The sequence below is a fragment of the Physeter macrocephalus genome, chromosome 7, assembly GCF_002837175.3.
Source record: "Physeter macrocephalus isolate SW-GA chromosome 7, ASM283717v5, whole genome shotgun sequence".
Taxonomy (NCBI): Eukaryota; Metazoa; Chordata; class Mammalia; order Artiodactyla; family Physeteridae; genus Physeter; species Physeter macrocephalus.
In genome coordinates, this window is record NC_041220.1 from 158,737,025 (window position 1) to 158,752,205 (window position 15,181).

Below are 15,181 nucleotides of genomic sequence, written 5' to 3' on the forward strand. Positions count from 1 at the left end.
ATAGCAAAGATCAATAAAACTAAAAGCTGGTTCTTTGAGAAGATAAACAAAATTGATGTGTATAAAATGGATGACTAATAAGAACCTGCTGTATAAAAAATAAAATAAAATTCAAAAATTCAAAAAAAAAACCATATTAGTCACTCAAAATAAATAAATAAAAATACTCTATTACAATCACCCTGCACTCTGTCAGTAACAAGAAGACAAACAAAAATATATTTCTATTTCTCCCAAGGATACTATAAATTCCCTGATGGTGGGAGAAAAGATCTCATGTAAGTTTTATTTAACTCAATACATCGTGTTGAGTTAAATCAAATTGAAACTGATCATCTATTTTGAGGATCTAAGGGGAAGGTAAATGGAGATAGAAAAAGAAATTAGAGTTGTCACTCTGTCCACAAATCCTAGAAGTGAAACAGAAGAAAACTGTCATTTACCGGATGAATGAGTAATCTTCAGCAACATGGAACAGACACGCGGGGTCACAGTATGTTTCATCATGGGGCAGAGGCTCCACCACCCCGACTATCTCTCGCCTTTGGGGAAAAAAGAAGATACGTTAGCTCTGGGTCACTCATCGTGAGAAAGTATGGATGGTGCCATTAGTGCAGTGTCATCAGCCAATGGCATTTCTACTGAAATTGGTTGTCAGGTGAAATTGAAACAGTGCAAAGAATTACAGAATAACGTGCATCATGTAGTCGTCTCTTTATTTTCAAAATTCAGCCAGTCTACAGCACTGGAAAATAGCTGTACCTTCAAAATACTAATTTAATAAAGTGCATTGCGTGGCCAAAAACATACAGTGAAAGTCCTAATAATTCCTCTCCGGCACTACATTTTATGGGCTCCTGGTAGGCAGAATTTTCTAAAATTGAAATCTCACTGATTCTTCGAGGCTAGCTCAAATGTCCCCTCCTCTGTGAGGCCTGCCCCTGATCCCAACGACCTGCCAGCACAGTGAACCCTCCAGCTCCCTTGGCCTTCTCTAGCTCTGCCTCCTTTGCCATTTCTCTGTTTTATAATTATTCACATACAGCTCCTTCTTGCCCTGGAGACTTGAGCACCTAGTGGGCGGGGCTGTGTTTTGGTCATCTTTACAGTTCCAGTGCCAGACATGATGGCCAATGCTAAGAAAAGACTTCACGTGGATTCACTGAATGCATAGAGTAATTAATGCATTAATGAATCATTTTAAGGGTCTGATTCCATGTACCTTTGGAAATAAACTAAAAGGGATCAAAAATTAATTCGATCAGAAAAAAAAGGTAGGAAAACCATGTATTTGGCATTGTTTAAAGTGAATACATCCGTCCTTTCTGATTGTGGGATCATGATAGACATAATTTCAGCAATACTCAAATGCTAGCAACAGCTACTACAGATGCTGCCTCCTCCCTCCCAAGGAGGGTTTATGTCACCAGAGAGAATCTTGGCAGAAGAGTGGCACTGACATCAACTTACGGATATGGGGCTGAATGTTATAATGGTAGATCTTCACCACAGAGAGGAAAAATAAAGAAAAATAATTGACAGGAGCCTAATAGATGGTGAGAGAAGCTTTCTTTCTTTTTCTCCTTCACTCATTCGTTCGTTCATTCATTCCTTCTTTCCTAACTTCCTTCCTTCCATCTTCTTCTGTAATACTTTCATCATTTATTTCATACTTGCATGTGCCAGGCACTGTGCAAGGCACTTGGGATACGGTGATGAATGAGGTAGCGCTGAAACTATTGAAAGGAATCGCCCTCTGCTGCCCAAATGCAGCAGGCTCTCACTAGCTTGGAATTCTCTCCCTTCCCCTCTACATACCCCTGGTTAAATCCCACATCTTTCTTAAAGCTCAATTTGGATGCCTCTCCTCATCTGACCTATCAGCCAGGATTTTGGATCCCCCCTTGGAGGCTCATGGATGCCCACATTCTCCCATCACAACCCAACACGTTGCAGTGGTTTCATTTCCTGCATTCCTCCATAGACTACAAGTTCTTTGAAGTCGAGGAGAACACCAGAAATGATCAGCATCGGATTCCCCAGTGCTTTACCTAAAATGTGGGGTAAATATTTTTGTTTCAAAGAATGGACAAAAGCAAAAATAAAAATGAATAAATTGATCACTTCCGAAATAATATCACAGTTTAATGGGTGCCTCAGTACTTAAGATAGAGCATGAGAAATTATGTCACTTGACCCTGCTGGGGGGTGGGGCAGAGCCAAGGAAACATTATCTGAGAAAGCTCCCAAATGGAGACTTAAAAAATAAAAAGGAGGCACTTAATGTGGTGTGTATGTGTGTGTGTGGTATGTGATGGCATTTCCCTAGCCTGAATACACTTCTCTCTCATTTTCACATCTTTAGCCCCACATCACTAGATTTCAGGATTTAGCCACTGAAATCCCAGTTATTCTGACTAGGAAGAATTCTCTGAGAACTCCAGGGCTAGTTGTCTCATGTGGGTTCTCACCCAAACAGACCCTGAGACCAGGCCCTGGGACGTGATCCCAGGAAACACAGGCAAAGGAGGAAGTGAGACAGGAAAAGGAAAGCAGCCCCCAAAAGGTGTGTTATCAAGCAAGTCACCACAGTGGGTAACTGGAGCCTATTCCCACTGAGGAACTCTAGGATCCCATGTAGAGCACTCACCTCAGAATTCTCCCCGCTGAAGGCGAGGGAGCTGAAGTACTTATCCACCAATTCCCATCACACATAGTGCCTCAGTCTTTTCTCCACAGGAGGGTTCTAGTGACCAGAGGAAGCCCTCAGGCAATAAAATACAGATACTGGTACTAAGTATATGATGTCCGTGTGTGTATGTGAGTGTGTGTATACAGGCCAACCAAATGCTTTTAAATAAACAGCAAACTCATGAGGAAACATTTTACTGATTGCATATTCATTGACTTACTTCATCTCCCACCACTTTTGCATCCACTGCTCTTTGGGTATTTCACCCTTAAAGACCATCCACCTCCACTTTTCTAACATGTAAGTAAACGGTAGAGTTCCAACAATTTTAAGTGCTTGTTTGAGCAGGAAGTTTATTTCTGTTGCTGAAAATAAAACGGGAAAGGATAAATATTAAGATGAGGGTGACAGTGGATGTTTTGTATTAGATAATTTGCTAATTTCAAGATATTATTCCTCAAGATATACTTACTATAAGGATGATCACATGAGAAATATTGACAGTGGACATAATAATATGTATATATTCGTTTTTTCAGCCGAGGGATTTGGAGTAGGGTGAAGCCTTGGATAGATCAGCTTAAATAAATCCACAAGGAACCCCTAATCCTTTTTCTTTATTAGTTTCAGTTGCCTTCCTTAAGTACTTCTTATCAGAGCTAATTAGGGATATTTTATTTACTTTCCTAGTCATACTGTGTATCGTTTTTGTTTTTGTTTTTTTTAAAATTAATTTATTTATTTTTGGCTGCGTTGGCTCTTCTTTGCTGCATGCGGGCTTTCTCTAGTTGCGGTGAGCGGGGGCTACTCTTCGTTGCAGTGCGCGGGCTTCTCATTGCGGTGGCTTCTCTCTGCCGCGGAGCGCGGGCTCTAGGCACGCAGGCGTCAGTAGTTGTGGCTCACAGGCTCCAGTAGTTGTGGCTCACGGGCCCTAGAGCGCAGGCTCAGTAGTGGTGGCACATGGGCTTCGTTGCTCTGCAGCATGTGGGACCCTCCCAGACCAGGGCTCGAACCCGTGTCCCCTGCATTGGCAGGCGGATTCCCAACCACTGCGCCACAAGGGAAGCCCCACGCTGTTTATTGTTGTAAGCTCCATGAAGGCAGTGACTGTCAATTCTCATTCAAGACTGTATACCTAGCCTGGTGTCTGCTACATGATGTCCTCTGTGAGTCTTTGCTAAATAAACAAATATTAAACAGATGTGGCCAAAAGCCAGTAAACCAGGGAGGGGGAAAAAACAACAAAAACGAGCCTCCCTAGAGGAAACCATCCACTGGATAATCAGAAGTACAATGTACTTTAAATTTACTGACATCTTCCTCACCTGAGTTTAAAATGCTTTAACGAATTATGTTATTTCATTTATCCTTTATTAGTGATGTAAAAAGGCAGTGGAGCTCATATCTAGTGCATAAATGAAGCTCACTGGAATGTAAGCAGAGGGATATTATCTACTTGGCACACCAACGTATTTAGTGTCTTTTAAAATGCTTTACACATAGTAAGTGCTCAATAAATATTTTTGGAAGAAGAAGAGAGGGAGAAGGAGAGAGAGAGAGAGAGAGAGAAGGAGTGAAGGACCTTATTTTGTTTAGCATCATTCACAGATCAGGGCCAGAGCCAAGGAAAGAAGCAGGAGTTTTTCAAATCAGTGGTTTCACCATGCCTAGTACCGTCTTAGTGATTCAACCATCTTTGACTGCTGTCAAGGAATATTAAAAAATGATAAAAACTGGGCTTCCCTGGTGGCGCAGTGGTTGGGAGTCCGCCTGCCGATGCAGGGGACGCGGGTTCGTGCCCCGGTCCGGGAGGATCCCGCGTGCCGCGGAGCGGCTGGGCCCGTGAGCCGTGGCCGCTGGGCCTGCGCGTCCGGAGCCTGCGCTCCGCAAGGGGAGAGGCCACAACAGTGAGGGGCCCGCGTACAGCAAAAAAAAAAAAAGAGGGGCTTCCCTGGTGGCGCAGTGGCGGAGCCTGCCCCCCGCAAGGGGGGAGGCCACAACAGTGAGGGGCCCCCGTACAGCAAAAAAAAAAAAAAAAAAAAAAAAAGATAAAACTAATAATGGTCTGTTAATTGACTTGAGAATGATACTTTAAAATTAGGAAACAGGTGTGGTTACTGTGAACCCCCTTTCCTCTGTTGCTCCCTTCATGGGAGGATGCTGCTACTTGTCTATTACCCACTGGGTCTGTGCTCACAGTAACTTTTGCAGTCATGATAATGGCTTTACACTGACCTACTCCCAGGCCCTTGTGGGATCATCAAGGTCTGGAGCCAGAAGTCAAGGCAAAGTGAATTGCCCACACAAGGATGGAGCTCATGACCTTGACCTCATCGACTAAACGTACTGGTAGGCAGAGCTGATGTTTATGTCCCAAATTGCTAAAATGAGGGGAGAGAAATACATGGGAAAGAAGAACATATTCGGCTCTAAGTGTCCTCCTTTTACCAGAAAGAGCCCTCACAGAAAAATCTGGATCTCCTGAATATTTGTTGTGTTCCATCAAGTCCAACCCATCCAAAGAGAAACAGGCTGCCTCGGGCAAAGATGCTGAAGGATGGCCTGAATCTGAGGGGATGTTACGGGACAAATTCATGCTTCAGCCACATGAACAAAACGTTTCATTCTCCTCCAATCTTGATATTCCACCACCTGTTCCTTAAGAACTCCCAAATTTCAAGTTACACTTTGCTTTGCATAATATTATGGGAAAAGTTATAGATTAGGGCTCTGGGTCCGGTTCTGCCATGTTGCTTCTTGACCTTGGGTTAATTATCTTCCCTCTCATGTCTTCAGTTTGCTTCCTCTGCAAAATGGTTTTTAGAATCTGTTCCAGCTCCACTGTTTTGGTTTTGACCTAGAACCAGGGGATTCAGTCAGAACTCTGACACTAATTAGCTGGGTAGCCTTGGATAAGCCATTTCAGTTCTGTAGGCCTGTTTTAGCATCTTTTTAAAAAGCTTCTGTTAGATGGTTCTTAGGGTCCCAAGACCATTCACTTAGTTACTTCTCTTATGCCCTTTGCAAAGATACAATAGCAGAAGCTGGCATATTATGCTATATACTTAAAAATTTTTTTTAACCAGTAGCAATTTCCAGTTACCCATAAATAACTTATATTTTACATGGCAAACAGTAAATATATCCTATGCATGACAATAAATACCTTTGCCCATGTCAGACTAAAGAATACCCAAAACAGGCCATGAAAAGTGTCCGTACCACTGTCTTCATAAAAATCAGGTGGCAGAAGACCAAGGGCTTTCAAATAGTGAGGTGTAGCTGCAGAAAGTGACATGATTTCCCCAACAGCTTCATGGAAACCTTCATTAGCTCCATTTCTGAGCAGATAGGGCTGTGTGGCATACGCCATGTCATACTGGATGTGCCCCATCTCGTGACGGGCTGTCAGGAAGTCATCCATCGTCACCTTTGTGCACATTTTGATCCTGAACAAAAATGGGCAAGATTAAAATGAATCTCATTGAATTTCAGTTAATCATCACAATAGAGTTATATGGGATTTCCATAGCCTGGATCACCTTTCCAAGATTTATTCACCAATGATTCTTGAGGACCTATCTTGTACGTCCTAGAAACTGTACTAGGTGCTCAATATAAAGTGATGGGCAGGGCTGAATCTTGTCCTCCTGGTCACAGACTAACAGAAAGGAAGATAAACCGAGTCGTCTACTACAAAAACCCTGAGGCAAGTACTCTACAAGCGATCAGTAGACATGGCCTTGGGCACAACAATCAGTAAATGGAGCCCCCGGGAAGGGCATAACTCAGGATGCAATGAGCAAGCTGGACCTTGATCGACATGCAGGGGTTTGCCAGGCAAGTGGCAGGGAGGGACAAGAGACTGACATTCCCAGAAGTGCTCAGCGAGGATGGCTTCAGAAAAGAATGTGGCATTCAGGACACAGCCAGCAGTTTGGTACAGCCAGGACATAGTAGTAGTAGGAGAAAGGGCTAGAAATTGATATTTGGGAATCATTAGCATGTAAGTCAGGGAGTGGATGTGATGGCCCATGAAGCTGTGTAGGACGGCAAGAAAAGAGGGCCAAGGACAAAGCCCCAGGAGGTCCCAGGATGTACAGGGTGGAGAGAGGAAAAGGAGACAGAGAGAGAAGTCAAAGAAGTCCAGTAGGAATGACGATGCAGACACCAGCGAACAACAGCACTTCAAAGACAACTCCTCAACGCTGCCCCATGCTGTTGCGGCCCAATGGTATAAGGATGGCATTTGGCAATTAGGTGCTGGTCCTTTTCAACTTGGCAAGAGCCAATACTACTACAGTAGCCTTCTCCCTGATAAATATCCTTTAAGGACTCCCGCCGCTCAGGAATAAACTCAACCTCCTTTATACACCCCAATATGACCTCCTTCTCTAACTTGGATTTTCTCTATACTCTTTTGGCACAATTATAAGAATAGCTATTATATGGTTAATATCTACTGTGTGTAAGATCCTGTGCTAGGAAGCTTACATACACTTACTCATTTTTCAACCTCACCCTAGTACTGGAGTCGGTGAGCTATGGCCTGCAGCTGGCCACCTGTTGTGAGAGATCAGGCTTTACTGGGACACAGCCCTAACCATTTGTTTCTGTATTATCTGTGGCTGCTTTCATGCCACAAGGGCAGAGATGAGTAGTTGCAACAGAGACCTGCAAAGCCTAAAGAAACTATTTACTATCTGACCCTTTATAGGAAAGGACTACCAACCCCTACTCTAGCGCATGCGGCTGGGGCCCTGCCTAGATCTGCTTTACCAGAAAGATCCACCCATCTCCCAGTTGTCTGAGTCCTGGCTGTTGGCCAACAGCTGCTTCCTTCTTTAATGTTTTTGGCTAAATGGGAGGTGCCTCAACCAGGAGGTTATGTGGCCCCATACTCTGGGGCAGTCCACGGCCAATGACTGAGTAATATGGGGTACAAAAAGCCAGTCCTCTTGTCTCAAGATGTGGCCAAAAAAAAAAAAAAAAGATGTGACCAACTCTGTGGTACAAATCATGCTCCAGAGAGCCCCGTGGGATCAGGCTGAGGCCAAGTCTCTAGCAGAGACCACATCCTTACTTAACTCTTTCCCCTGCCCCATCCTGCTTCCCTCACCCTCCCTTCGCCTGCAAGCTCTCCCTCAGTGAAACACGTGTACAAGAATCTCCATCTCAAGCCAGGGAACCCAACCTAAGACACTCACAAACCTGCAAACAGGGAATTACGATTCCACTTTATAAAGAAACCGAAACCCAAGACGGTTAAATACCTTGCCCAAGGTTGCCTAGTCATTAAGTGACACAGCTGGGATTAGGAAGCCTGCGCTCATTCTGCCATTTCACACAGACCCTCCTTCACACGCCCTTTATTCTAGCCTAACCTGCTGACTCCAGTACACAACACTGGTCCTGCCTCTCTGCATCTGATCCTGCTGTTCTCCCAGCCCGGTGTCCCTCCCAGCTCTGTCTGTCCAAACCCTTCTTGTCTTTCAAGCCCAACTCAAATGCCACCTGAAGAGCCCTGTCTGAGCCAAACCCCTATTCCAGGTGTGGTCACTTATCTTCCAATTCCCATGGAGTGTTCTCTGTGTTTCTCGTAATGACACAGACCAGCTTATCTATTCACCTGTCCTAGCTCACTCAGAAGAGGGAAATGGAGGTGCAGATCAATGCCTGACTCACATATCCACCTTCCATAAATCTTGCGCCAACCCTTTCCTAATGGGGGCACCACCATACCCATGACCATGCAACAACTCTAATGGGTGCATATCATCTCAGATGAGGCAAACTGTCTAAAGGTTCACGTTCGGGCCTGCTGACAATCCCCTTTTCCTTGGAAAGCCCAGATGTGCTCTCATGGACTCCCAGCCTTCGTTCAAGGAAAATTCATTCATCTCTTCTGTGCTCAGAGAAGCAGAGAAGGAATCCAAATTTATCCTCATCCCTCCATTGTCTCCCGTTTTAGTATCAGCTGTGTAAACATCAGCCTCACTACCTGAAGTCACCCTTCCCCAGGTCCCACGCTGTGGGGTGGCAGACCACTTTCCGGCCATCGCCTGGCTCAGTTAGCATGGAGTTATCCCAGAATTCTTGAGTCATATTAGGAAGGCCAATAGACACAAAGAACTTCTCAGCCTCCTTGAATATCCTCTTTGCATCCCAGGACTGGAAAAAAAAAAAAAAAAAAAGCAGAAAAAAGCCTGCATTTAATTCTAGCATTAAAATCACGGCATTCTTTCTGTTGGATATGTACAAAGGCATAACTGTTCTGGAAGGCAATTTGGCAACATGTATGGACAGCTTTCACAGCGTTTATACGCTTTGTCTCAGTAATTCTGTCTCTAGGGAACTAACCTAGGAAATTCTCAGAAATTAGGGCGAAGAATTACGTTTAAAATGACTTTTATTATTATTTTTCAATTGAAATAATTTGATATATTGTGTAAATTTAAGGTGTACAACGTGTAAAATGATTTTTAATAGAGGGAAAAGTGGAAACAACCACCAGAATGGTTAAATAAATAATGATGCCTTTGTGGAATGGAAAATCTAAATAAATTAGATTTATAAAGAATTTTTATTGATATTTTTAATAATTTAATAGTGAAAAAGTAAAATATATAAACCACTTATATGGTATAATCTTAATGAGGAAATACATTAAAATGTTAACAGTAGACGGGGTGAGATTATGTGTGAAGTTTTTTGTCTTTATTCTTTATGTTCCAAGTATAAACACAAACGATAATGACCTTCTCTTTGCTAAAAACTGTTCAACTCAAGACCACAACCCTTGATTGATCTCCTTCAGTGGGCAAGGCCCTGGCATTAGGCTCATCAGAAGACACAAACAATAAAGCAGACACGAAGTTGCGTGATTTTGGAACCAAGAAGGCCCACATGTGACCCAGCAGCCGACGGGTAGGGGGGCCTTGGCTTCATAGTCTGTATGGGAATCTAAACTTTCAGAATGTTCTGGAACTGGAGAGGGGCAGCAGAAGGTGCCTGCAAACTCTTCTGGGAACCAGTGTCTCCGGAGCTGACCAAGACTTCTTTGGAGATAAGGCCCATATCAGTCAAACTAAGTCTGTATAATTGGCAGATATTTAATGAATCACTTTGTAGTGACACAGAAAACTTCCTTTCATCTTGAAGACCAGTCAAGTTTGTTTTTTCTCCTATGTCAGCCTTGGGGATATGCAACTGGATATAACAGACACTATGAATATTTCCTTTGACCTTTAAAGGCTTAATGTCAGTCAATATTGCTATTGGTGAGTATGGCATTCTTAAGGAGAATGAACATATACTAAAACAGTGCAGACTGGCAAGCACAGTTAACATCTGCTGAATGACGAATGAATGGATAGCAAACCAGGCTGGAAATATTAGGAGTTCTCAGTTCCAACCTTAGTTGTCACGGACTGTCTTTGTGACTTTGAACAAATCATTTACCCAAGCTTCAGTTTCCTCACCTACAACATGGAACTATCACAATACCTGTCCTGGCAGTCCCATCGGTTTGTCGTAAACGTAACATTAGGAGAGATGGCGGGTGTGAAAACACCGTAGAGAGGCTATGGGGCTCTGCTGCAGCTCAGCTGCAAAGTGGGGCTACAACAGCTGCAGGAGTTTAGGGGCCCTTGCAGCTTCACGTTTTCATTCTGCTATGGACTTTTCCCAGGAGAATGTTACGTAGGTGAAGATGTTCATTGCATTGCTGCTTACAAACTTAAAACTGTTAACAAGCAGTGCATAAATAGCAAACCATGGTGCAACCATCTGAAGAAATTTTACCCAGCCAATAGATGTATGATTATGGATCCTACCCAGAAATGTAGGCTATTAACTGAATAAAGAAAAATACACAATTATAACTATAATATTATTTAATCAATGGAAGGGAACATAGAGAATTTAAACAATTATACCAAGATGGTAAAAAAAGGTTATTTAAAAACTATTTTAGACTCTTGTAATAGTTTTAACAATAATGATTTTTAATATGCAAAAATCTTCTAACGATATCTTTTTACTATTCACAGAGATTACTGACTACTTAGCAATGACTAACTTTTTTTTAACATCTTTATTGGAGTATAATTGCTTTACAATGTTGCGTTAGTTTCTGCTGTATAACAAAGTGAATCAGCTATACGTATACATATATCCCCATATCCCCTCCCTCTTGCGTCTCCCTCCCATCCTCCCTATCCCACCCCTCTAGGTGGTCACAGAGCACCGAGCTGACCTCCCTGTGCGACGCGGCTGCTTCCCACTAGCTATCTACTTTACCTTTGGTAGTGTATATATGTCCATGCCACTCTCTCACTTCGTCCCAGCTTACCCTTCTCCCTCCCCGTGTCCGCAAGCCCATTCTCTACGTCTGCATCTTTATTCCTGTCCTGCCCCTAGGTTCCTCAGAACCATTTTTTTTTTAAAGATTCCATATATACGTGTTAGCTTACCGTATTTGTTTTTCTCTTTGTGACTTACTTCACTCTGTATGACGGACTCTAGGTCCATCGCAATGACTAACTTTAGAAAGAGTTATGGCAACCAGTTGATAATTCCACGTCTTATTGCTTAATGGAAAACTCAGGTCATCTCTACTTTTTCTTTTGCGGTACGCGGGCCTCTCACTGCTGTGGCCTCTCCCGTTGCGGAGCACAGGCTCCGGACGCGCAGGCTCAGCGGCCATGGCTCACGGGCCCAGCCGCTCCGCGGCATTTGGGATCCTCCCGGACCGGGGCACGAACCCGTGTCCCCTGCATCGGCAGGTGGACTCTCAACCACTGCGCCACCAGGGAAGCCCCATCTCCACTTTTAATATCTCTCAGCAAGATCAATACCATACTTATTCAAGGTACTCGATGTCACTGACACTGTAAACTACTTTTCCATGAAAAGACAGCTACATAAGAAATAAATTTAAATTAGCTTGAAAATTTTCTCATTTACATGTTTTCATAAGACAAGAAGAGAAGGATGGCATTAAAAGAAATGAGGTTGAGGATTTAGATTTTGTTTTCAAGGTGTCTTCTTCCTACCTGGTTCCGCATTTCTTTGGTAACATCTATGCTCGATTTCTCTCCAAAGGGGACTGTCAAAGGGTACAGATTTGTCCAAAATCTCCCCCACATATCGCCTATTTAAAAAAAAGATTTCGTTAATACGTGACAAAGACAACAGAAGTATAGGCCTGATTTTACATAGTGCATGAGGTGGGATTGGTAAACAGGACACAGAGTATTCTAGATTTAATCTAGTTTCTGTGCTTCCTTTCACTACCTCTTTTCCTCTTCCCTTATTTTATATTTTCAACATTCCCTTCTTTTTTTACCGCCTCTAAAAGGTTAAAATGGCAGGAGATGATGTGGCAAGGCAAAGCTTGTTAGGGAATCATCCCTGTTTCTCACATTTCAAATTACAATTCAAAGGCACAATGTATTAAATACATGGGACATCATAGCTACTACAGATTAGAAATAGATTTATATAGTCCCTCATCCATGGGACAAAATACTACAAATTAGACTATTAGTGATCTATGATATTGGATTCAAGAGAGATCATATAGACAGACTTGTGGTTGCCAAGGGGGATGGAGGGGGAGGCAGGGATGGATTGGGAGTTTGGGGTTAGCAAATACAAACTATTATATATAGAATGGATAAACAAGAAGGTCCTACTGTAGAGCACAGGGAACGATATTCAATATCCTGTGATAAACCATAATGGAAAAGAAAAAAAAGAGAGAGATCATATAGGATCGTCATTCAGGAATCTCTGCTAACTAACCAGTAAATAAGTTCCACTTTTATTACTATACTATAGGAATCCACTTAACTGGGTGATTTTTCAAGCATCTCAAACAAATGTTAAACTGAATTCCAAGGCCAGAAACCCTAAACGGAAAAAAATGGATCTAGAAAAACATCAATCTCATGATAGGACCAGAATCCTGGCACCAAAGGAATGGGGAAAAATAACTACATAAAGAATATGTCAATGAACTCATGTTTTAAAAGATAAAATTCAGTAGAGATCAATGTAAAGTCCTATGCTTCAATTTTAAAGAAACATCTATCTATTATAGAAATATGTGATATGTGACATCAGGCTGAAACATATCCCACATGTAAAAGACCAAAAGGGACCCAACAAACAGTATGATGTGGCTTCCAAAACACAAATGTGACTGTAGGGTAAGTGAGTAGAATGACAGTGTCTAGAACAAAGGAAACCATAGCACCATTTTTACTCCATGTTGGTCAAACTTCATCTGGAGTAACTGTTCACTTCTGAGCGTGCTATTTGAAGAGGGACATCAGCAAAGGATAGCTTGTCCAAAGGAGAACAAGTAGAAAAGTGAGATTTTAAAGAATGGTTGAAAAATCTATGTAGGATATTTAACATAAAAGAAGAAAAGAGTGTATACATGATGATAACAATAATACTCACTAAAATATACTGAGTACGTACTCTTGTGCCAGGTACTATGCTGTGCCTTGACAATGGTTGTTTATAAATCTCTAGAAGGCCATCTTGTGGAAGAAGAATGGACATATTCTGGGTAACCTCATAGCGTGGAATTAGGCAAAATGAATGGAAGGCATTAGAGGGGTGTTGATTCACCTCCACATAAGGTAGGACTTCAGGTTAGTTTACGTTGGAAGGAAGGAGCCACCTGACACCAGACAGGTTTAAGCAGAAAGTGAATTACCAAAGAACACCTGCCAAAGACACTGTAGAGAGTATTTATATATTGCTTTAGAGGAAAAAGTCTCCACTGATCCTTTGTCCAGATGCCCCCCTGCTCAGAGAGAGGCTTGGCTGTGGAGAATCAGCTATCAGCAACTTAGCTTGACTACAGTAGGCATGCTATGTATGCAGGACATGAACTTTTCAAACACATATTTTATTTGGCCTCAGCTTCTGGGGTGAGGGACAGGGGAGGGAGGATGACCACTCTCTGGGGGAATAAGGAGGTTGAATAAAGGGCCCCAGGTCTTGCATGGTCTACAAAAGCTCTATGGCAGGATCCAAAGTTCTTGGAAGATTGATTCTCCTCCTAAGCTAGGCATCTTCCTTCATGATGAAGACTTCATTCATTACTCATATGATTCCAAACCAAGTACTTTTCAGCAAAAGAAACTGTTGCAGTTGAACACTGAACTTAACAAAGCTTTCCCTCAGGCTATACCTTAATTCTAGAAAGTCTTTCTCTCACCCCTGACCGCCCCCAGCCAACCAAGCTTCTTTCCTCTGACAATATGATGCTAAAATCCCACCTCGAGGATTAGCCAACCAAGTTGATTAATAAAACTTATTTTCCCCATTTCCACTCTCATTTCTCTAGTGATCTTAAATAACCCCCTTAGCCTATGGATTGTGGCCAACATAATAACTCTTTATGCATAAAGTAATGCAACAGAGAACAATGTAAAATGACTTCTCTGTTGAAGACAGTGCTTGTTTCAAACTGTGATTTCTATAAGGTCACTAACTTCATTCACAGAATTTTTCAAAAGTTGGGCCTCACTCCAAAAAAACAACTTTATTGGTGGAAATGACAAAAAGCAAAGTACACAAAGAATTCCTGGAGTTTCTTACCAAGCAAATGGGCAGGGAGGCATCCAGTCGGACTGATACGGGAAGGGTAGGCATCCATCAACTTTGCCCTCACATAAGCGTGAAGTTGTTCATATAATGGTTTAATCTGAAAAGCTCAGGAAGAGAGTTTAAGACCAAGAATAGCCTATTTCCAATCCCCAACACTAAAAACAGGAGCTTCTTTAGACAAGTAGAATTTCCCTAAGTTCTAATTTCTTCTCCTCTGAAATATTCTGGAGAGTTTGAAAGCATTCATTCTTCCCAGATATCGACGATGACTAGTTCCACTGCATAAAGCAATGAACACACCTGGAGGGATACAGATCCCAAAAGGAAGGCAGACGCAAAAAAAAATTCATTTCTAAGATGCTACCTACTTCCTTCATTTTTAAACTGAAGTATCATTTACATATAAAATTCACACATTTTAAAATATATAGTTTCGTGAGTTTTAATAAAAGTATACTGTTGGACAACCATCACTACCGCTCAGTTTTAGAACATTTCCAACATTCCCCGAAGTTTCCTTGCACCCATTTGCAGTCAACTCCATTCCCACCCCCAGCCCCAGTTGATCACTGAACTGATTTCTTTCTCTATCGTTTTGCCTGTTCTGCACATTTCCTATAAATGAAACCATACAATATGGGACCTTTCATGTCTGGCTTCTTTCACTTGGCTTAATGCTTTTTAGGTTAATCCATGTTGTTGCATGTATCAGTGTTCATTCCTTTTTATTACTGAGTAGCATTTCATTGTATGAATACATCAGAGTTTGTCTCATTTAGTATCTTAAGGATAAAATTTATCAGTTGAAGGACGACTAGGTTGTCTCCAGTTTGGGGCTATTATGAGTAATATCTCTAT

At 42.2% G+C, this 15,181-nt stretch overlaps 1 protein-coding gene across 2 annotated transcripts in view; it reads right to left on the reverse strand.

Moving 5' to 3' along the window:
* ACE2 (angiotensin converting enzyme 2) overlaps positions 1-15,181 on the reverse strand; it is a 97,063-nt gene that overhangs the window by 15,819 nt on the left and 66,063 nt on the right. Inside the window, exons 10-15 of one of the 2 annotated variants that reach the window (XM_055086327.1) lie at positions 14,315-14,420; positions 11,749-11,846; positions 8,694-8,863; positions 5,915-6,141; positions 2,913-3,057; positions 444-542 (exon numbers count right to left, since the gene is read on the reverse strand). In XM_055086327.1, coding sequence (XP_054942302.1) covers positions 444-542; positions 2,913-3,057; positions 5,915-6,141; positions 8,694-8,863; positions 11,749-11,846; positions 14,315-14,420 — 845 coding nt within the window. Of the gene's footprint in view, positions 1-443; positions 543-2,912; positions 3,058-5,914; positions 6,142-8,693; positions 8,864-11,748; positions 11,847-14,314; positions 14,421-15,181 lie in introns of those variants that run through there. The other variant, XM_055086326.1, reaches the window with a different exon arrangement.